This window comes from Pterocles gutturalis, unplaced genomic scaffold (genome assembly GCF_000699245.1).
Source record: "Pterocles gutturalis isolate BGI_N339 unplaced genomic scaffold, ASM69924v1 scaffold45327, whole genome shotgun sequence".
Taxonomy (NCBI): Eukaryota; Metazoa; Chordata; class Aves; order Pterocliformes; family Pteroclidae; genus Pterocles; species Pterocles gutturalis.
Window position 1 is genome coordinate 64,827 of NW_010109404.1, and position 22,993 is coordinate 87,819.

General features: G+C 36.0%; 1 protein-coding gene across 1 annotated transcript; it reads right to left on the reverse strand.

Annotated features, from left to right (window-relative positions):
* Positions 1-1,626: 1,626 nt before the first annotated feature.
* Positions 1,627-22,685, reverse strand: ENO4 (enolase family member 4). The gene is made up of 14 exons (XM_010072947.1): positions 22,488-22,685; positions 20,681-20,809; positions 19,270-19,460; positions 16,973-17,112; positions 14,747-14,916; positions 14,388-14,519; positions 12,898-12,963; positions 12,085-12,147; positions 9,821-9,988; positions 7,882-8,007; positions 5,420-5,615; positions 4,428-4,495; positions 3,755-3,872; positions 1,627-1,799 (listed from the first exon to the last, which is right to left on the reverse strand). The coding sequence occupies exons 1-14, from the start codon at positions 22,683-22,685 to the stop codon at positions 1,627-1,629; spliced, it is 1,938 nt and encodes a 645-aa protein (XP_010071249.1).
* Between the last annotated feature and the right edge of the window lie 308 nt (positions 22,686-22,993).

Consider the following 22,993-nt stretch of genomic DNA (forward strand, 5'->3'; position numbering starts at 1 on the left):
GGTCTCATTTGGATTGAAAGCTTTTCGAAGGAGGATTTATCTCCTGTTTTTTGTTTTGATGTTACACAGCAAAGTTTGGAACTGCTGCAACTGCAGTTTGTACTTGCTGCTGCAAAAAATAAGTAATCCCAGGCTCCTGTGAGTACAGAGTGCATTTGGGTTTCAGTCATTCTAGGATTGCAAGCTATTTGGAATCAACATTTTGAGCATTCCCAGCTGAAACCTCGCAGCACTAACAGGTAAACCCTTACTTTGAACCTGGTACGCACTGGTGGGATTAATTTCTTTATTAGAGAACACTTTAGATGGCTGTATTTGATGACACAAATCTCAGCTTCCCTCAACCCTTATTTCCTGTGAAGACAGTGAGATAGGTACATAATTGATTTGCTCCACTGCGAATTCACATTCCATTGTAGTCTCTTTTTAAATTCAGCACAGTATCTCATTCTTTTCTAATGAACGAACAAATGTAATCAGGGATTTGCCTAAAGATCGGCGTTACTGAAATTGGGTGGTCAAGTACTTGAATGCACTTGGATTGTTTTTTTTTTTTTTAATGATTTGAAACAGTGATAGTATTGAAGGATGAATGTTCTGAGTTTGTTGGTTTGGCTCTGCATGCAACTGTCTGGTGCTTTTCCTAAAAATAAAATGATAGTAACGAGTGTGGTAGTTTCACATCTCTTTTGGTGTTTTTTGCATGTTTGCTAAGAAAATCTTGGACTTGATCTAATTACTGAACTACACATAATTCCTAAACTTCGGGAAATTTGTCTCTCATTGATATATTTACTTCTGGGGGGCGGTTGGTCCTGGTGGTTAATTTTTCATTTCATTATCTGTTACACTGAGTTTAAAAATGCAACATTTTATATATGTATTTTTCCTCAAATTATTGCTACTGTATTATATGTTTAAATTTTCAAATGATACAAAACCCAGAAGTTTTTAAAGTATTTCTTTTACTTAAAACTGTTTGTTACCTAGGACAAATTATTTATCTTTTCACTGTTGCTTATTAAAAAGACTCCTGACAAGTTTCCCAGACCTTGTGAAATTGACTTGTTATTCCCTGCCTCCGACTGCAGCAAGCTTCCTAGTGATGCCAATTACAGCTTTGTGCCCTACATTTGGGGTTTGCACTCATGCACTTGTATTGATAGCGAGCTAGAACTGGAGCAAAATTTCCCTTGTAGGCCAGATCTAAGAGCAGCATTGAGGGTGTGTGGGGGGATGGAACAGCATAACAGTCAAGGCCTTTGTTTTTTGTAAAATGTTGCGTTTTTTTTTTCTACTGTTTGTCAATAGCTTGCTCTTTGTATGGAGAGAGATTTCGACTTTCTCAAAACAAACATTTAGTTTTAGACTTAACACAGAGGTATTTGTTTTGTCAATTTGTAAATACAGCACAGAATTTTGTGGTATTTTCAAACGAGACACTGCTCAGTTAACTCGGTTTCAGCTGAAAGCAATGGTCTCCTGGGAAAAGAGAAGCTAGTATCTGAGTGCTTTAAAAATTGTTCAGCTAAAGTGCTTGAAAATAAATGGATTAAGAAATAGTTTCTAGTTTCTTACTAGATATTTTCTTTTTTAGAAATTTATCCAAAAGCTAATGTTGACAACCTAGGTGAGCGTGCTGTTCTCTGGGAGCTGAGCAGGCAGGCTGTGAACCTGCAGGGCTGGCTCAGAGACCTCTGGAGGCAACGCATCTGGCTTTGGGGGAGCAAGTACATCAGAAAGTTGGTTTTCTGTCTCTGATTCTTCAGGAAAAGCAATAAACTCAAGATTTGCTTCGCCTGAAAGAGAAGAGAAAAGAGAGTCATGTTTCCTGTAATCACATTTCCTGTAATATTCTCTGGTGCATTCCTTTTTTTTAAATGCCACATGATGCTTACAAGAGTCTCTAAACACCTTTAAAAGTGTGGACCTTAGAAACAAAGGAGCACTGCCCTGCAATTTGATTACAGGATTAAGGCATGGTGCATAGCAGCTCGAGCTGCGATATTTATTGCATTCCCTTCTTTGCTAACCACCTTGCCTTGCTGCCCTTTTTTTGAACACCAATCTTCTGCAGTGGTCCTCTTGCAAAAGTTCCCACCAGCTGACTGTGCCTCTTCTCTGTTCCGTGTAAGCCCATGTTCAGGTGTTGCTCCTGTAGCTTCACCTCTCTTCTCATGGCTACTTTTCCCAATGCTGTGACACTTCTCCTTCCCTAACCTCACCAGCTAATTCCCTGTTCTGCCACATACACAGTGCCCACCCCATCACTGAGTAAGTTTCAGCTCTATGTGTTACATTGTAGTAAAGGGATGGCCAGTTTGATTCCTCTTACAAGCAGTTCACAAGCTGCACATAAGGAAAGCCTTCTGCTCAACCCAACCGACTGGTAGCCAGCAGGAGAGCCAAGGGCGCCAGTTGTCACCGTGCTCCTCGGCCTAGCTGCGTGCCCCCTTCAGTCACTCCTGGGGGGACTCCTGATGGGTCAGTGTCACCTCCCATCTATGAGCCACTTACAGAGTCCTACTCCTCAGCTCTCCAGTGTATTCCATAGCTTGCAGCCCAGCCAAATGAAGAGTTTGGTATGCAGCTCAGACATGCTATCTCAGTATTTCCCTGCTGTTGATTTAGTTGTTGGATTTTATTTCTGCCAAATGATTAACAGCTTCAGGAATTGTTGCTATTTCATTTTACGAGACATAGGTTTAAACCTTTGTCAAACTTGAGCTCTTTGTTTAGACTATACCATTTGAATAGGGAATATATTAATATGGCTGAGGCAGTTCATAACTCTTTACAATTATCTGTCTTGGTTTTGAAAAATGCATTCTGTGAAACTACTGTCTTAGCAAAAAAAATCGTTTATGTCTATGTTTCTATTTTTTTTTACAATTATTATATATGAGCAAGTGGGAGAGTTCAAAATTTTTCAATTTTTTTTAAATAAAAACTCTGTTCTACAGTGTGCATGTCAAGTGCTGCTATCCTACACATAGAAGATTGAAAATTGTTAGAAATCAGGGTAAAATGACTTAATTCTCCTTCATTTTAGGCACAATAAATTCTTGCAAACCCTTTCCTTCCTTTCTGCCTCCCATTTAGACTGCCTTTATTCTGTCTTGATTGATACCTGAGCAAGTGAGAAGTGGTTCTAATGAACTGTTAAGCATTTAACAGTGTAGAGTATGGTGTAAAAAGAAGATGCAGATCCTGAAATGCAGGCAGATGCATACAAGTGGCTAAGGCTGAATGTGCATAGTCAACTTTGGTTTTTCTTGGGTTTTATTTAGCGCTTACCCATGCAATTGTAGCTTTCCAAACACATTTTACTGGAAATGCAACACACAAAAGGGGGTTGTGAAATGAAGTTTTGTTAGCAATATATGTTTAGGGGCTTGAGGGGTTTTTGGCCTAAAATTCCATTTTGGCAGCTTTTCGCCATGTTATATGCATGGGTTTTGTTTTGTTCCTTTTGCACTGTGAGCTTCAAGACTGCAACCAATTAATTCTGGAAAAAAGCTTAATGTAGGCTGCTCCTCACGAAGGGGTCTATTTTAACATTCAGTAAACAGATAATCCATTAGGACAACAATATACATTGTGGCAAGTGCTATCCTAGGTTTTTTTTGTCAGCGCTTATTTATAGTCTTTTGATTTCGCTTCCCTCCTGTGGTGCAGTTTCAGTCATTCTCCCTCCAATCTTTGTTCTCGTATTCATTGCAAGCTGAAAACAAAGTAAGAAAGAAGCTCATACGTAGCGTTCTATTCTTGGCCAGTTCTTCCTCTATAGCAAGAAGGCGGTTGTATTTGGTCACCCTTTCTCCGCGGGAAAGACCTCCCAACTTGATAAACCTGGCACCCAGTCCAACAGCCTTAAATGAGAAAGTGCGTATTTTAAAACTACACGGTTTGGGAAGTGAAATCATTCTTAATTATTAAACATGGTATCCTGCTTCTAATTTAACACTCCTTCTACAGATAAAACTCCTCCTTTAAATAGAAATAAAATCTCTTAATGAAAGATTTGTCGGATGCAAACAATAATTTTCACTGGCGTATGAAATGAAATTTTATTTGCAAATGTAGCTTTAATACAAAAAGACTAAATATATTAGTGTTAAGAATTTTTGCCTAAAATATTATTACTACTCAGAAATGTTTTAAGTAACTCACATTTTTTTATAAACTAATGCAACTAAATAGATCGTACACACTTTTGAATATACTCCCTGCTTTGGCAAATTTCCTGTGTGTTCTTTTTAAACTCAAAGATTAACTCTCTGTGGGGAAAAAAAACTCTCTTTAAAAAAGCCCATTTTGTAAAACGTTTCTTTCTCAAGCAGAAACAGGCTTTCTCCAAAAAAAAATAGTTCATGTTAAAAGCAGTGTTTTGGCAATTCTGCAGTTGAACAGCTTTCAATGCTTACCAGATCCACAAGGCTATCATCAGAAGATTCTCCATCTGGACTTCCTAATATGGTAATATGTCTTTGACCTATATATAACGGGGGTGTAAAACCTTCATTAGTGTATATTTTGTGTATTTGACACAGAAACTGTTTAGACTTTTTTTTTTTTTTTTTTTTTTACACCTTTGAGCTATCTAAGGTTAAATACAAACAGGAGTGAAACCAATGAACCCCATCTCATAAACATGTAAACTATATTAGTTTGATCCATTAACATTACGTTTTATTTTCAGCATGGTTAAGGGAATATCTAATATCCTGTCCTAATTTCTGTCTCTAAATGATCTGTTTGGTAATGTATTCCACAGGCTAGGAGGCTGTTCTATTTATTTTAAATGTGTTCCTTACTACAGTAATGATTTTTCTTCACTATAAAGGAGTTTACCATCATGACTGAATGAAATCTTTAAGTTGCTATTTACTTGCTTTGAAATGGTGATTCTGGGCTTTTGAAGGAATAAGAAAGGGACTTAGATATATTAAATTTGTCCATCTATTCCTTGGGTATAAAAATTAAGACAAATTGATACAAAGAGAAATCCTACATATGAAACCACGCAAGTTCTTAGTTACCACAGAGGCTTAATAATACGTAGTCAATAATCTATGTAAACTGCAATTTTAGTTTAAATTCAGATTACTCAACTACATCTTTTTAAATTTTGTTTACTTCTGATATCTAACTGTATGGCACAGTGCAGTGTCAAAGGGCACCACCATTCAAAACATCCACAGTGTATAGATTTATTACAGTTGAAGCCTTGATTATTGTTTTAAGCTCCTGAACAGAGATTTGTGAATCAAAACATGAATTTTAGTTTCTTCTGACAAGAGCTTTCTAAATTAGAAGTGGCAATAATTAAATAAAAATATGTAATATTTACAGGTGTAGCATCACTATTTATTGACTTGTAGGATTTGAAAGTCAGCCTTCTCCCCCCTTTACTCACTGTCTAGAAGTCCAGTAACTTCTATGAGGTCCGATACTGTGGTTTGGTTAATATATTTTAGGACAACACCACTGCACATTGGTACGTTCATGTTTTGGTCAATTTTAAGTTTGGGAATATATGTGGCAGCATCTTCAGCAATCAGGTAACATTTGGAACCAAGGGCACAGCACATGTTATCCCATTGTTGTCGGTCCTGCATAAACAATCAAGCAAACAAATTGAGTTTAAAAAACTAAACTGAATGAAAACCCTAGCTGAGGAGGTAAAAATGAAAATTAAAAATTTAGATTTAATCTTAAGTATACTCTTCATATAAACATATTATATTTTATACAGTATTTTAAATCTGTCTACCTAAGAAAAACATACCATAGGAATTTTGCTAGGATTTTAAGATTTTGCTAGAAAAAAATAAATTCTAATCTGGAATTAATCAAAGCTTGTTGCACACAAATATAGTCTAAAATATTTAAAATTAAATTAACTGTAGGAGTTTGCTATTTTGATTTCCTTCCTGAGATTTATTTAATTTGAATGGAATATAAAATAATATTCTGTTGTTTTATTCAGAGGACTCATTCTTGTGTTTATATTTTAAATGTCATAATATTTGTTTAAATATAAAATAATGAAGCAGGAGGCAGTCATAGACTCAATGGCATGTATCAAGACAGAATGATCAGAGCTGTAAGACTGATGCATAGGAAACAGCAGAATACAATGCTCTCTTTCCAGCAAAGCTCCATTTTTTTTAGGGTCTTTGTTTCTTGATTTTAATGCATTGTCCACATGGCACTGAGAGTTAAGGCTAAATAAAGGATAGGGATATATAAATAATTTGGAAGAAGAAATTTACAAATTAATTTGCTTTCTTTGCGTCCACAGAATGCAAAGTTCTCACATTAAAAATATTGCTTTTCTAGTTAATAGAAATTCTGCCAGTAATAATTCTTGATCTGTGGATCAGACAGACTTTTGTACGTATATAGTTGCAATCTATATGAGGGTCCAGTCCTATGAGGATTTCAAGCCCCCATGTAACTGAAAATGCAGTTTTTGAGAACTGAAAAAATGTTTAAACTTAAGCACTAAAGTGTTCTGCTGTCTGTCAATGAATTGTTGAAGTGGTACCGGAGCTAATCCTCAAGGACCTAATTATCTGTGGCAAAGATGTGGCATGGGTAAACTTGGTAGATTTGCGAGGGGGGAGGAGGAGGAGAGGCATGTCCTTTAACTGTGTCTTGTTTCAAACTGTACTTTGTTATCTGTGGTAATTCTGCAGATTTTCATATTGAAAATATGCTTCTTCATAGGAATTCTCAAGGAAGTTTGCAGCCGTGGCAGGAGTAATCTGGTGTTTTAGAACACGGGTAGTTCAGAGTATCAGATTGAAACAGTGCAGGGAGGCAAGGTAAACAGAGATATTTGAAAAAATGAAATTTTAAAGTTCCACATAAGAACAAAATCAGATGGATTTTGCAGTTAATCTGTTTCAGAATTATTGATTCAGGCACTCGGCAGATTCACAAAGATATCACTTAGCTTTCCCCTTCAGTCATGGTCTTCATGTTTTGTTCATAAAAACACACCCCATACATTTATTTTAAAGAAGATAAAGTGTGCAATTTGACAGCAAGAGTAAATTTTTATTAAGTTGTGCAACTGCAGAATCTAGATCTACAATTGTAGGTTCTGCTGCAATTAAGTTTTTATCTTTTTTGTAATACATGGAAACAATCTTATGTATAAATTTTAATATTTAATCTGGTTTCTTTCATCCATCTGTAACTTAATAACATGCTTAATAGTGTTCTACTTTATTATTACAAACTACTGGCCATGCTAAATTAACTCCTCTAACTTTGATCACAGTGGTAAATACATGGTATCTTACTACCACTTTAAAAATTCTGCCAAGCACTGCTGCCAGTGACAGGTTTGTTCTGGGTCTGGGTATAATTCTCAATCTAAAGGAATAGCAGCATTAATTTTTTTTGTGTTATTCTAAGGAACATACAACTATGTCCAAATTTTTAGCTTCCCAGATATAATATAGTATAATATAACTTATATATCACATTAATTTTACAATTAGATTTTATAATTTGAATTACTTGTTTACATAAGAAGGAAAATGTAACAAAAATGACAGTGACGAGAATTAGAAATAAAATATTTTCTTGTAATTCTCTAAAAATACTTGTGCTGACCTTATTCTGTTCATGATAGGTTTATTTTCTGTCAGGAATTATGTCAAAAGTATAGAAAAATTTAGAGTTATTGTCAATTACTGATTTGTAAATGAATTGTTACGTACATTTTTATAGTGATATTTTTGTGCCTAAAAACTCCAAAACCAGAAGCTTCAAATTGGATGTTTTGTAAAAATGTGAAAAATTCCATGATATGCCACAGAGCAGTATTACCAATTTTTCAAGGACTGCACTGTGATATCTTACCTCTTTTCTTAAGGGATCTATTAATGCAATAATAAAAGGAAATTTATTAATCAGTTCCACATACATGTCAACCATTTCATCAGGACTTTTGAACATTCCAGTGAGTATTTCATATTCTCCTTTAACCTAGAAAATAAGTAAAAAGCATAAAAGATAAAGGTAATACTTAAAAAAAAACCAGAGTACTAACATAAGCATACAGATCCTGTGACAGTAGTATCTCTATTAAGGCAGTGGATTGTGTGCTCTTCAATAAGGACACATTCACTTGTCTACTTTACTTTATGTCTAAGTGGTCGGCACATTGTTATAGAAAATTCTGCCTGAAGTAACAGTGAGTTCCAGTGGGCTCATGCCAAAGTCTCTGACAGATGCCACTCCCAAAACAAGGGAGCTCTATTTCAACATTTTCTAGGTAACACTGCCAGTTTTACACAACTTTATGATAAAGTTAGTGATAGTCGACGTTTTTATTAAATCTTGCATGAAAAATATCACTTTCCATTTCCAAAAAATGGTAAGTTTTTGTCCTCATTTTTATAAAGAAAATATTGCTAGGACCAGGAGTGCACAATCAGTGCTTGAAAACAAGATAGTGCCTTTCCTTTCCTCTTTCACCTTTAAAAAAAAAAAAGACTAAAACTAGTCACATTAATATGGGAAGCACAAACTGCAGCGTACGAGGATTATCATCACCAAACTCTTCCAGAATACCTACTGCTTTAGTGACTTTAACAGTTCAGTAACAAAGTTACAGAATTACTGATAATTCATTGGTTAAGATTTTGCTCATTCTGGTATGGGATGCAGATATCACAAATTCTCAGGAAAGCAACTGTTTTCACAAAAGATTAATAATGGAAGTTTTATCACTATAGTACAACCAAGTACACAAAATCTCATGAGATATTAAACAGAACATGAAGTTTCTTTTCCTGCTTAGAGAGAGACCTGTTTGGTCTTGGAACAAGGGGCAAGAACTTTTAAGACTTTATCTGGAGATAAACTTTGTGAAATAAAAATTCTGAAAAATAAGAATTTAAAAAAATGAATGTTGATAGGCAATGAGATGAACGTTAGTGGGTATACACACATACTATAGTAAAAATACACAGAAAGGTCAAGGTAGTTTGAAGAAAACAATCAGATGTAGTGTAATAAAATGGAGAAACAAGCACCTAGTGGTGTGAAGGAATTACAGAAGTATACTTGTGTAAATAATTTCTTGTTCTTCATCCTTGAAAGCAGAATGGATAGAAGACAATTTTTTCATTTATACCTTGTGGTGAAATGAAAAAAAAAAAACACCAGGATTTGCTGCTTTACACTTTAATTCAAAATTGTCTGAGATGTAATGTGAAATGAAGCTAGTTTGTTAAATAGAGCACATAGTAGGTGTTTGCCCATTAAAACAGTTTGCTATATTTGGCACAGACTGATCTGAAAAACCTTGTTAGATAAATAAACAGAGAAAAGGAATAAACATGGATAGTGCAGGCAGGTTTACACCATTTGAATGATTAAAGTTAAACAATGAAAGTAACAGAGATTCCTGCGGGCAGGACACAAGCTGTTGGGGGGGTCTACCTGGGTCCAGGGACCTTATTCCACGCAAGATGCACCACCAGTGTGCTGGTACTGCTGCAGAGGAGGAGTACATGCATTCTCACTGCTCCCACTGCATCCAGCTACCAGAAGGATGTCTGCATGTCTCATCCCCTTGCGCTCACAATCCAATAACATATCTGCTACACTTGTAGGACTGACTCAACCATAATTTATAAATGCAGAGACAATTCTTTTGGTTTGCTTGATTGCTACCTTGAAAAATTGAGTTAGAAGCTTCTAGGTGAGTTTGCAATGTAATAATAAGTAATGTTAACAAATAGGTACATTGCTTTTTAAAAAAACAGCAAAAGAGATATTGAAAATAACTTACGTAATCCATTAACTCATGAGCAGCACAATTTATTGCTAAGTACGTGTCTGTTCCTAGCTCCAGACCTATATTGTTGCAAGCTGTTTGCATCAGGAGTAGCGGTTGTTCTAGATTATCACATCCTGTTATTAGGCAACCTAAGTGTGATATTCTTTTAAAGGCTCGTGGCTGAAAGTAAACCAAAAATAATCACTTTATTTACACACATGTATATATGTAATACTTATACAAATATTTTCACTGTCATTTCAATCTGCATTCAGTCATCAAAATATAAATCTGTTAGAAATCAGAAATCGCATTGGCAACTTTAAGGACAATTCTCTGTGAATGAGAAGTAACCAAGTGCTAATGAGTAGAGAGCTAGTAATCCTTGGAAATATATTTAGTTATGTAGTTCTCAATCTTATATGATCAGTACTGGCTTACAGAAAGATTTTAAAGGCACTTTTAACAACCACTGATTTGTCATGGACGCAAAATAAAAGTTTCCAGTGCTGCTGACAATCCCTTTGCCACAAAAACATATTCTCCACTTTTAAAAAGTTTTTATTCATTTATTCTCCACTACGACTTTATATTGTATCTATAGGGTGTCCAAGAAACACTAGAATCTTCCAAGAGTTCTAGAAGGAACAAATTTCATAGATGGGAAATACTTCTAGCACAACTGCATGGAGTTGTCTGCCTTGTTCCTGGACACAAGCCACAAGCAGAGTTGCATTGAGGAAATATTCCACATGTCCTGTTAGTTTTTTCATAGGTTTTTCAAATATTGATTTTTAACTTTAAAGTCTGTGAATTTTGGATTACAAAGAATGACACTAAATTGCCCAGAAAGCAGCAGGATATAATCCTGGGTTAGACTGGAGAAGTCAGTTGGAAGGCATTGGTTTTGACAAGAGTTAAGAGACCTAACAGCAGTGGACACAACAGAGGACTAGCTACAGAGGATATATGAATGTTCTTCACATAAAAAATTAGGAAGAATACAGAGGTCAAACTGTTATGAAATTATTTCATAGCAATTTGCAAGTACAGAAGATCCATTTGACTTGTTGCTTTTGGAGCACTGAGTTAGAGCTATAGACAGCAGGAAATACTCCGGTCTTCCCACATTTAACATGAGATATAGGTTAAGTCTGCATTTGCATGTGATTTTCAAGGCACCCATATGCTGTGCCTTGTTACATTCTATTAAAAGCATTTTTTATCTTTACAAAACAATTTATTTCTGTCTATTCTTTACTCCTATATCCTAAACAAGTTCTTCTGCTTCTTTACTGCCTACTTTGTAATTTTTCCTCTTCCCCCTCAAAAAAAATGTTAAAACTCACATGGTGCTTTTATCAATTTAAAATTCAGTCCCACCACTATCTCTTTTAGTTTTCTCCTATTGAAATAACATGAAATCTTTTTCAGATAATCTAATGCATTGCTTCCTTGTGCATAACTTAAGGAATTATTTTAACTTGTGACTACAGTACATATTGTGATAAAAATATGGAAATTACCCACCACAAAAACACTGGCTAGCTGATTAATGATGATTAATTTTGTGTTGTTTAAGCAACAAAAAAATAGGAAAACTTCTGATCATCCTCTCTTTTGTATACTCCACAACAGCAACAATTCTCACCTGATAATATTTTAATAGTCTCAGAATGGAGAACAAAACCAGCATGGCATTTCCATCCCCCTATTTGGAAAACTCATCTATAAACTACAGGTTTTGAGGTGATTAAAAAAAGATCATTTGAGTCACACAAAATAATGTCCTGCACACTATTGTGAGTGCTGCCCTTTAGCTCCTGGTTCATATTTGCCATTATCTATAGCCTCTAACAGGAACTGGGAACTTAACGCAGCATGATTAAGGGGGGAGTAATGCTCCCCAAATTAGGAAACAGCACAATATGCAAGTTTGACAGGTAATAGTTTTATGGCCTACATGATGAAAAGGGCATGTTCGCTGGTGCTACAGGCCTGCAAAATGCTCATTCAGACAATTAACAGGATTTCTATATGCAAAAAATTACCAGATTCCAGAAGAATTTCCCCTTCCTACTATTGTTCCACAGGAAGAGAAGGTATAGTCAGAAGAATCCAAATTATTATGTAAAATAATATTTGGAATATTTAAAAGTCTTGCCTTGACCTTTCCAAAATGGTAATGTAGATTAATGTTTAATTTCTTAAGAACATTTTGGTTCCCTGCTGTTAATACCTTCCTAAAGGCTTAAAATTAAAATCTCTTCTCTTACCAGAGCTTTCTTCCCTGTATTATGTTCTTTGCCTTTCTTACTGTCTGCTGGTTGAAGACTGGGCTATTAGGAGTGAAAGAAGAAAAAATCAATTCCATGGAACTGTCCAAAAATGACAAAGAGACTTCAGAATAAAATAAAATCTAAAAAAAAAAAAAAAAAAAAAAAAAGTTGACTGAGTTCTGGTGTAAAGAGATTGCAAATATTTAAGTTAGGAAATAGCTTCTGTTTTGTCTTGAATACTGTCAGCAACCATCTAGTTTTATTTTGTGGTGGTACCTAATTTCCAATGTTTATTTCTGTGTGAGCATCACCCCAACCATCATTTGTTTTTGAAAAGATTCTCACCTAGCCTAACAAAAACAGAGGGGATCTCCAAAATGAGAATCTAGACTCCGTACTTAGAGAAACCTAACAGCCTTGCTTTGCAAGAAGCACATGCACACACTGAGATTGATATACTACCACAGTAATAGTACCTGGAATAATACATGCTGCTTATGTGTGAGACTTAGCAAGATCAGAACCATGTATTGTATATTCCCTGTGATACCATTCACTCCCAAGGTACTTCTTCAGGTAAACAGAAAGTCTTACTATGCTTCGAACAATGCTTTATTCTATCTTCATTAATTTAATATCACCCAATGGCCAATGTTTTATTCATCCGTCAGTGAAACACATCTTCTATTCTGTGCCGTAAGACTAAGCCTGACAACAGGCTAAATGTTCCATATTTAAGCTTAAAAAGACAATAGTAATAGAAAGACCAAATGAAGTACATCACATTACTATTACAAATTTTTATTGTACCGCTCTGCCTGGAGGCTCCAAAAGTCGCATCATTTCTTTCTGAATATCCAGAACTCTTTCTATGCCCTGAAATTAAACAACAGCAATCTTCAAAAGAAAGATAAAAATTATTTAATTTTAGCAGCCTAAATCAGGAGATAACACTTATTCTAAATGCAGATTTTGATACAAAGTCTTTTTAAAAAAAACTACTATAGACTTCCTTAACACAATTCTCCACCCCCCCGCCCCCAATGCAGTCAAGTGTCCAATGACGAAGGGTCAGTAGCACAGGAATGAACAGGAATATTTGATTATACTGATGAATAGGATGGCAAGAAAAATGGCTTCTTCTTCCCCAAAAGGAAGCCTTCCCAAATCTAACAAGCGTCTGGGTCTGTGTAATATCTGAGAAGTGGAAAGATGATAATCACTGTTCACAATTGTCACTCTATCTACAACTTCCTAACTGGAAACTCTGACAAAATTGAATGTATTTACCTTTAGAACATTTCCACGAAGCAGGAAAAAAATCGTCTTCATTTTAAACATTGGGGAATGGAGGAACACTCAAATTAATCCATTGCTTTTAAAGCAAGATTCTTTTACCTTTTCAGCTGGGTTGGTAAAAGTTTAATGCTAATTCTGTAAATCACATTTCAAATTTTCTTAAAATGTAAAGGAACACTGACGGGGGCAGAAGTCAGTTACAGCTGACAACACATCAACACAGGACGAATGGCTATGTTTTCTGCACTGCAGCAAACTCCTTGCTACTTTCCCGTGAGCACTAGGAGGCATTATGTCTTTGAAAGGTACAAAATTAGCAAACTTATTAAGAGCTCTGGGTGACAATTCTAAAAAGTTAAAGGAAAAGGAAAAAGAAAGAGAATCAAGCTCAGCTATTTTCAGGTCACCAGCATACAAAGTAGCAATTACAGCTCTAATGTAAGCATCTTGTGCAGATACATTCTTTAATGCAACACATGGCTAAACAAAAAGAGGGTTGATCCAATCTGTCTCATCCATCCTTCTGGCCTCTTGAGTAGATTTTTGTTCTTCACAATTTCATTTTTAAAGTAATTTATTCCCAAAGATTTTATGCTTTCCTGTGAATTTGTTATGAGTTTTGTTGTTTTGTATGCTCTATCAATCAACCAATCTACTAATTTAAAACCACATTCTAAACAAAACTAAAAACTTATTGTTGTGTAACACAATCCCCCTACATCTTCTTCAATGCACTGATTTTTTCTTCTATACCAGCACATACATTTTAAACTTGAAATCTTCATCTATCTTCTTATAAATCTTCATCTATTTACTTCTTTTAATGCTCCTTGTGTTAGAATTCTGCAAAAATATTTTTTAAACTTTGGCCTTGCAAGTAAACAGAAAATGAGAAATGTAGTTTATAAGGACTATATTGAAAGGATTTATAATTATGTACATATACAGTAGATATGTTAAGTCTATAGAATATATTTATAAAAACAAAAATGAACCAGTACCTGTTTGAGTGATAACTGAACTGGTGGTATAAGCATAACTTCTTTCATTAATTTCAGTTTTGCAGGTGAATGTTTTTCACAGTTCAACACAGTAACCATTGGGAGTGGCAGAGTAAATTCTTTAGGGGAATCCTGTAATTGGGAGCACCATGTGAACATAAAAATGTTAAAAATCAGAGAATTTTCTTATATAATTTAATTACGGCACAGGGTTCAAAGACTTCTACAGGCAGTGGCCTTAAGCATGTATTCTATGAAGTATATTTATACCATTGTCATGAGGGACTAATGGCTTCAGAATTCCAGAATAATTGTGATGACTGGGATAAAATAAACAAAATTACAAAAGTCATATGTACCTCACCATGTTTCAGCAGTGCAATATGCAAGTACAACGGGATACGGGTAATAGTTGCACCAGCCTTAGATACAGCAAGTGATGATCCCCCAATGGCTAAGCTGCCACAAAGCACGGGTTCAACAGGTTCTGCAGGTGGTATCGTTTTCTTTGCAACTGCCCCCTTCTTCCCTGCAAGACAGAAAGTAGTAGCTAACTATTTTCTTGGTTTACAATGTGTGCTGCTGTATCCCAGTTATATAAGTATGTACATTTCAGTATGTACTCAATGTATTACAAAAGAATCAGTTCCTTTTCTTTAAACTTAATCTTGTCATTTTTTTCTGTACAAAATGACCTTACAAGTAAGCAAAGTATCTGTCCTCACTCTGACGTCAAACATGTTTCAAATCCATTTCTTTCAGCTACTGAAATCTGTATTTTTATTTATCTATGTTTATATCCAGTAATGTCATATCATTTTGCATGTTTCTTTCATAAGCATGATTTCAGTATTCTTTATTGCCCTCCTTGTATGCTCAGCTTCTGCATAAACAACTTGGGACATTACATTATAAGCTGATTGGGAGTACACATACTTGATTTCTTCTAATAATGAGTGCGAAAAAAATGTAGGTCCATTACAGTTGGATTTTCCAATGAGAAAACAGGTCTTTTAAATATTCTACATGCATAATCTTCTTAAAATTTTCAAAAGAACTTAACACCCTTTCAGTTACAGTAACTTTTGTCAAAACGCTTGAAACCCAGCAGTTCCCACTATCATATTTATTGCCTACAGTGCTTACATGAACACATACAGTAAGCACGTATGTGAAACTGAAATAAACCATCTGATTCTCAAGAACCATAAGCATTGGGGACTTTTATGTAAATCTGACCAACTACTTTGGTGCCCAGTAGGCGTGCTGTACAAGTTTTGCTTTCAACAAAATATAAATACTACAGAATTCAACATATATTTTATGAAAAAAATGTTCTTAATAGGACCTTAATTGGATATGCAGATTAGACGGCACATCATTTGCATACTATACACAGACTCTATAGCTCTTACACTGATGATGAAGAGCTACACACATAGAGAGTAGTAACGAAGTACTGAGCAACTCTGATAAACTGTAGTGTTTTACAGAGATTCTTTCCACTACACTACTTTGTAACATGCATAAATTATAATGTAGATGCTACGTCTGAAAGTACCTGCTACTGGAAGTCACCATCTGTTACTTATAATCATTGGCTCCTAATAGGTATTGATTCTAACAATGATATTACAGCCAATGTCACAATCAAACATAAAGGAAACACAATAAGTGAAAACAAGTAATATGCATTATCAGCGGAAGTTTGACTAAAAGTATAATATACCACATGGTGATATCTGGATGGACCTGACAACTGCAGATGTTGTATTTCAAGTGAAAGGTGAATTTATTGTGCACACATCTAACATATTGAGAGGTTTTACTGATAGCATGTGACAGTTGAAACTAAGCTGATAAGGAAATAATAATTTGCCAAAATTTTCTGCCCTTCCAATAAATTATAACAACCTTTTTTTTCTGAGGGTAATGCATATATGGAGGTAACATATAGTGCTTTTTTTCCTTTTGTTTTGGTTTGGTTTGGTTTTGGCCATGTTTACTTACCCTGTTTCTCTACACTCACACAATTTTTCTTCCTTTAGTAGCACTGTTTGCTTACTTCTTTTTATTCTGTACTACTCATCATTCCCATCTCATCCCCTTTCTTCTTTCTCTTTTGCTTTTCACCTTTTTTTCTCCTTTTCTCAGTGTTAGCAAGAAACTTCCCTTCCTCCCTCTTTCTGTTCTTTTCAACTTCTATCTTAATTCTATTTCCATTTTCCCATTCAGTTCTGTGATTCCCTTTTCTTTCCTTATAATTTTCATTTTTATTCTTCATTTGCATCCTCCTCCATTCTTATTCCTCACTCTGAAGAGTAATAACCTCCTGTCTAAGCCAAATGTAAAACAAAGGCAGAAATTCTGTTCAACCAATGCAAGTGAATGATGAGAAAACTCTGTATTTTCCCCTCTCTCATTTCTGCAGTAGAAACTGCTGTGATCAGAAAGAAGATTTAGGATAGAGTAACCAAACTCTTTAAACATGAGACACTGTGTAGTGTTCTGAATATACTTCAGAAAGTATATTAGCACCTTTATCAATATCTGTATTGCAGAAAATATATCAAATTAACTAAGACCTTGTTTTGCTGCTTTTTTTTTCCCAGGTAGTGATGTTGCTGACGGAGCACATGAAATAAGGGCAGAAGTGGCTTCTGGTTCTTCTTCTACTTGCTTTTGAATTTCTTTTTTTTCTTCTACCTTTTTTGTGAAATAGTCACTGAGGGAAAAGGAATAAAGATTAGTGGCTCAAAATATTCTTAGGCATGTGACAAGTAGACACAGGATACAGGCTAAAGAACATGCTATGAGATGGACTAAGGACATCTATTCGAGCCTTGGCCATAGATTCATTGTGTGAAGCTGGAGAATTCAATAAACAACATTATTTTTTGGTAGTCATCTGCAGCGCTGGTTAAACAAAAGAACTGCAAGCAAATATTATAAACCTTAACACACGCTTTTCAAATCACACTGGTTTGAAAGTCAGCTCTGTGCAGACAGTCGTAGCGTGAAGGATGTATTTGCTTTGCATGGGTAGTAACAGACCCTGTCATAACTTCATGACATACACAACTTGGCCTAGGTTGCTAATCCAATAGGTCAGTTGTACACTGGTTATCTAAGTGGCTGCAAGCAGTAGAAACTGCATACATGGGTCACAGTCACCCAATTCAGGCAAACCGAGTACATAAGATATATAAAGTAGTGTAAACAATGCATTAAAATCTTACTTAGACTCACTTCAGTTGGAAGAATTTCTTTCCAATTAGGTCCTTATTCCCTTCACCAAGGTCTCCCCAAAGCTAATCTACGTGGAAGGCAATTAGGTCTGTTTGCTACCACCTGCGTCAAGTGTGGCAGCCCAACCGCTGACCCTATGGCAAAGTGTCATTCCCCTCAGTAAGGGAGCCAAAAGAAACACTTTCAACTACAGAGGAGGATGACAGGCCATATTTCTGCTTCCAGGGTGAAGAAAGCCATAATGTTGCCAGGTAGCTCCTCTAATGTTACCATCAAGATATATTCATATACATCTGTGATGCTTTTACCATGCGTCTTTTTTTCTTACAAAAATCAGACATATTTCTTTGAAGGGAAAAATATGGCTATTTTTTTTTTTTACTTTGGGATGCTCCCAAGAAGAAACATTTGTATGAAAAAATAAACATGGATGTTTACTAAAGAAACGATGTTTCCATCAAATCTAATTTCCCCAAGCAGGAACCTTTTGGAGTACCTTGCTCAGAAAGAAGACTCCATCAGAACCTGAAAACTGTATGTGTATACATGTTTTCTGTGGATTAGCTCAATGCCTTTCGGACCACTTTTGTTCTGCAGTGCAATGAACAGAAGTGGAGTTGCAGTCTGAAAAAACATCCCCACTGAATTAAACTGGCACTGAAGGAGTTTCTTGAACAGAGCCTTTGACTCATTAATATGTTCAGGCATTTTTTTCTTAGAGATCCTTATGGCTTAGCCCTTGGCTGGGGGCCAAACCACACACCCGCTCACGCAATTCCCCCCCCCAACTGAGGTTAGGTGAGAGAATTAAAGGGGTAAAGGGAGAAAAGGACTCGTGGGTTGAGACAACTGAATAACTAAACTACAATAATATTGAAAATAATACTATATACAAATATACAAATGAGTGATACACAGTGATACTGCCCCCTACCCGATGACCAAAGGCTCAGCCTGTTGCTGGCTAACGATCCCGGAGTAGGGAGAGTCCCGAAACTACACTCACGGAACAGAGACAACAATCTGAGCATCCCAGACTGAGAGCTGACCGGGGTGGGAGTGGGGGAAGGCCTTGGGAGAGCGGCCACCTGGAGCGAGATGACCCGGAGCAAAAGAGATCCGGAACCAAAAGAGCTGATCTTCCAGAGGGTCCTCACCTATATACTGTGCATGACGTGTATATTATGGAATAGATTATTGGCCACTCTGGGTCTCAATCCTGAACCTAAGATCAAATCCTGGGCTAGTAACTGGGGCTGTGCTCCCTCCCAGCTTCTCCAGTCTGCCGACCTTGGCAGCGGCATAAACATCACTTCTTATCAGCTTTCTTCTGAGCACAAATCCAAAACACAGCCTCTTGCTAGCTATTATGAAGAAAGTTAACTCTGTCTCAACTTAACCCAGGACAGTATCCCATGTACAAAACCTTGTAAAAACCAGCATGGTTTTCATATCATAATTACGAAAGAAGCAGGAAGTAATATAGTGCAATATATCTGAGATAGACATCACATCCTAAAAATACAGCAAAATTCTAGAAAACATTGAATATTCTGTATGTTTTTTTCATTTAAAATATGAATTAATGGAGTATATTTAAAATGCAATAATTTGCATAATATGCAAGACCTACCCAAGTATTTTATCAACTTGACACTGGTCAGTAGGCTTCAAGTCTCTTAACATTGTGTTCAGCGATTCATTCACCCATTCCACAGCAGTGTTAACAGAGTCATTTCTTTCTTTCTCATCAGCTTCAGTTGTTTCAGGTAAAGCATTTTCACATATTTGAGAATAAGAAGGGATTACAGTGGAACAAATCCTCTGCAAAAAAAAAAAAAAAAAAAAAAAAAAAAGTAAAAAGGCTTAAAACACTATTTAATTTTTAACTTGTAAACGTAATTTGAAAGACTAAGTATACGTCCTTACAACTCTACAAGCACCTATCTTCAAATCTACTGTTTGCTCCACTTATCTTCTTTAATCCAGCACTTTCTTCCTAGTCTCTTATACTTTGGTAATCACAGATGTAATTCAAGTTTCTTGACCTAAATTATAACTACTTAGGCAAAAATCTCCTGACATATCTGCTTTATACATGTATTTTGATATCAACATAGAATGGAGTTACAGACCATACAGTCATTATGACACCTTTCATTGAAGCTGTTGGTAGCCTGTTGTACCATGATTCATCAGCATCCATGCTTCATGCCATCCCTCATGATCAGTTACGCTTTGTCTTACTTAGGTAATTTAAACACATCTTTCTGTACTACTGAAGGATAAATGGTTTTTAAGAAAATTCACTTAATTAAGACATCATTTACAAACACTACAGAGTTGCCTGCATTAATAGTATTAACTCGACATACTGTGAATATCTATGAAATTATATTTAATTCAAGAATGAAGTGAACCATAGTTTAACTGAGGGAAAGTATTAACAATTACCTCACAACAGCTAGAGTTACAAAGACAGCGTCTACAATATTTCAGGTTAGAGGAGAGGCAATGCACCATCAATTTTGCACTGCAGGTGCTAGATAGATATGTTTGACGTAACTATCACTCACATCAGCCTATTAGCTCAGTGTATAAAAGTGCCTTCAGCTATACTGTGTTTTCACTTGTACTATATTTTTCTGAAACACTCATACAAATAAGGATCTGAAAATAAAGAAAAATGTGGAAGGAAAATGAACTTACAGGGGTAGATATGGAGTGTAAGGAAACGCTACATGATCATTAAACTAAGACAGTCAAAAATTTAATATACAAAGATGCAATGTCCTATCCCACTCATAAAGAGAAGTATTGTCTAATTCATGGAAAATAATTTTTATAGTTGTTATCACTGTCTAACTTTTCATGACAGTTTTTTTTCTAAATTACAACACTATTTACTCAACTGTCGAGCCACAGGGGCTTATACCCTTTCATTAAAGATGGACAATAATTTTTCCTCACAATGTGAGTAGAATAGTACCTCTTCCTGATATTGTCTTATTACAATAAATAAAACAGGAAGAAGCAGCTCATACCTTCTCATAGTTTTTAACTGTACAGTATATTTCCACTTCTAATGTTGGCTGACCAACTCCATCAAGAACTTTTCTTCCAACTAATTTGCATATTACTGGAGCATTTGAAAATTTAGAAAAGTAGTTAGCCTTAAATAAAAGAGAAAGAACTTCATTAAAAGTCAATTTCTACGCAAAGAGGTTTTTATTCCATTAAATTTATTTAAAACAAATCCACAATTGAGCAAATCCATTTATACAACCCAGTATTCAAAATACTTGTTACACTGCGCATTTATTTCTATATTATCTGCTTAAGAATGAGATTCCAGGGAACAGATCCAACTCATATCTGAACATGGAAGTCCAAAGCCACATCCAGGTTGGACGAACATATGTTTTATTGGGCAAAATTAGTGATGAGTATCAAAATCTCCTTAACCCTCCCAGAAAACAGGCAACTGTCCAAAGCTTACTTGACTTTACACTGAATAACAAAAATAGTCATCATGCTACTTGTGCTACTTACGAACCTCATTTCTATTAAAATTCACATAGCCTCCACACCCTCTGTGCACTGAGGTGGTACAAAATATTTTTGTCTGCAGATAAGATCTTGAAAAAATACGTGTCTCTTCTCTCTCAAAAGGAGAGAAGAAAGATCCTGGACAGGAAAAACTTTTAGAAATGCATGCAGAAGTCTACTAGATTCTAATGTTATGTTAAAATTCCTGTAGCATGCTTTCATTAACAAGTAGTTATTAAGCTTGGAAATAATACTGTAATTTTTTTCCTTACAAAAAAAATACTCGAAACAATCCTTAAATAAAATCCTCCTGCTCAGAAAAAATTCTCATGTGAAATGCTACACATAAAATTTTATGTGTGCTGTAGACAGGGAAAAATGAGAAGTATTTTCAGAATATACTTCTTGCTTAAAGAAAGTACTTAATGTCCTAGGTATCTAATAATGTTTCAAGGCTGCTTTATCAAATACATATGTACAGTGCCTCATGTGTCTCAACACTCAATTGATGCAATATTAAAGATCAGCATAGTGGAAGACTTAATCTGGAAGGAAGAGAAGCTTGTCAGAAAGCTCCTCAATAATAACTGCTCCTTTTGTAGACTCCTCTTCCAGAACATACTTGATGTAAGGTTATTTATCACAATGACCAAACTCTCCTAATTAGAAGTGGTTTTTTGGTTGGACAGAACTTGAGCTAACAAGGCTGGCACAATTTTAAGGAGTCACAGGTATGCCACACCTAATAATGGGACAAAAGACAACTGATGTAGCAAGGGGTCACTCCATGTGAAATCTGGGATTTTAGGTTAGTAAGCCTTGAGACCTGTGAGAAAGGTGAAAAACCCAGACTTCTGGCAGGCAGAGTTCTCTTACTTCTTCCAACGTGATCTTTCATGGGCCTGTTGAACGGTCATCACCCAACTATGAGAATATATTCAGGGCTCTGTCCATATTTAATAAACACTGATGTTGCTTTAAAAAAAGGATTACATTGCTACCTGAAATTTACTACATACTTTCTTACTAGTTTCATTCTTTAGCCTAGTATCAGAGATGGTGACCAAACCATGACTTAGGAAATGGGAAAACTAGGAAACACTTATAGCTACATATAAGAGGAAAACGCTAAACACCAAGCAAAGCAAGGACTGGTGTTACCGGTTCTAGTCCCTTCCGCTGGTGATGGCAAAACACCTTGAGATGGGAAACGGTGTAAGATGTAATAAAATGTTTCATTTCCACAGCCACTTTCACATCAAAGAACATACTAGAAACTACTTTTTTTCAAGAGCTTCTCACTATTGTAGTGTTGGCAATTCCAGCATCACCACTAATAGATGTTTCATTAGGACTACCGTCTACACTATTTTGCCAGCTGGGAACAGATAAAATTGGTCTGATTCTTGACACTTCCACTGAGGCCATTTGCTTTTCAGGAACAGCTGCAGTGCCGATAGCGCCCAGTCTCTTGCTGCCAGCGGCCCGAGACATCACCATGCTGAGCAACAGCTTTATTAGGGACGTCCACCTGCCCTCCCAAGGCAACATGCTTTGTTTTTGTGTTGAGACGAGCTACCAGCACAGGACAAAAAGCCCCACTGCTGCAGAAATTTATCTGGCCCAGCGTTGAAGTCCCACTGGTCACAAACACAAAACCACTGCACACCTTGCCCGGGTTGGCGGGAAATTATTTAAACTTAATTTCAATCAAAGAGACATCGACCTCCTCGCATCAACCCGTCGGTGTAGCAAACCCTTGGGGCGGACGGGCAGCGCTGGGGCGGGCAGCATCCCTTCCCTGAGGC

Coding starts and splice junctions, on each gene's coding strand:
- ENO4 (XM_010072947.1), bottom strand. CDS start 22,685: ATGGTGATGTCTCGGGCCGCTGGCAGCAAGAGACTGGGCGCTATCGGC. Junction 20,810..22,487: donor GAATTGCCAACACTACAATA/GTGAGAAGCTCT, acceptor CTTTTATTTAAG/GCTAACTACTTTTCTAAATT. Junction 5,616..7,881: donor TAGATCCCTTAAGAAAAGAG/GTAAGATATCAC, acceptor TTGTTTATGCAG/GACCGACAACAATGGGATAA.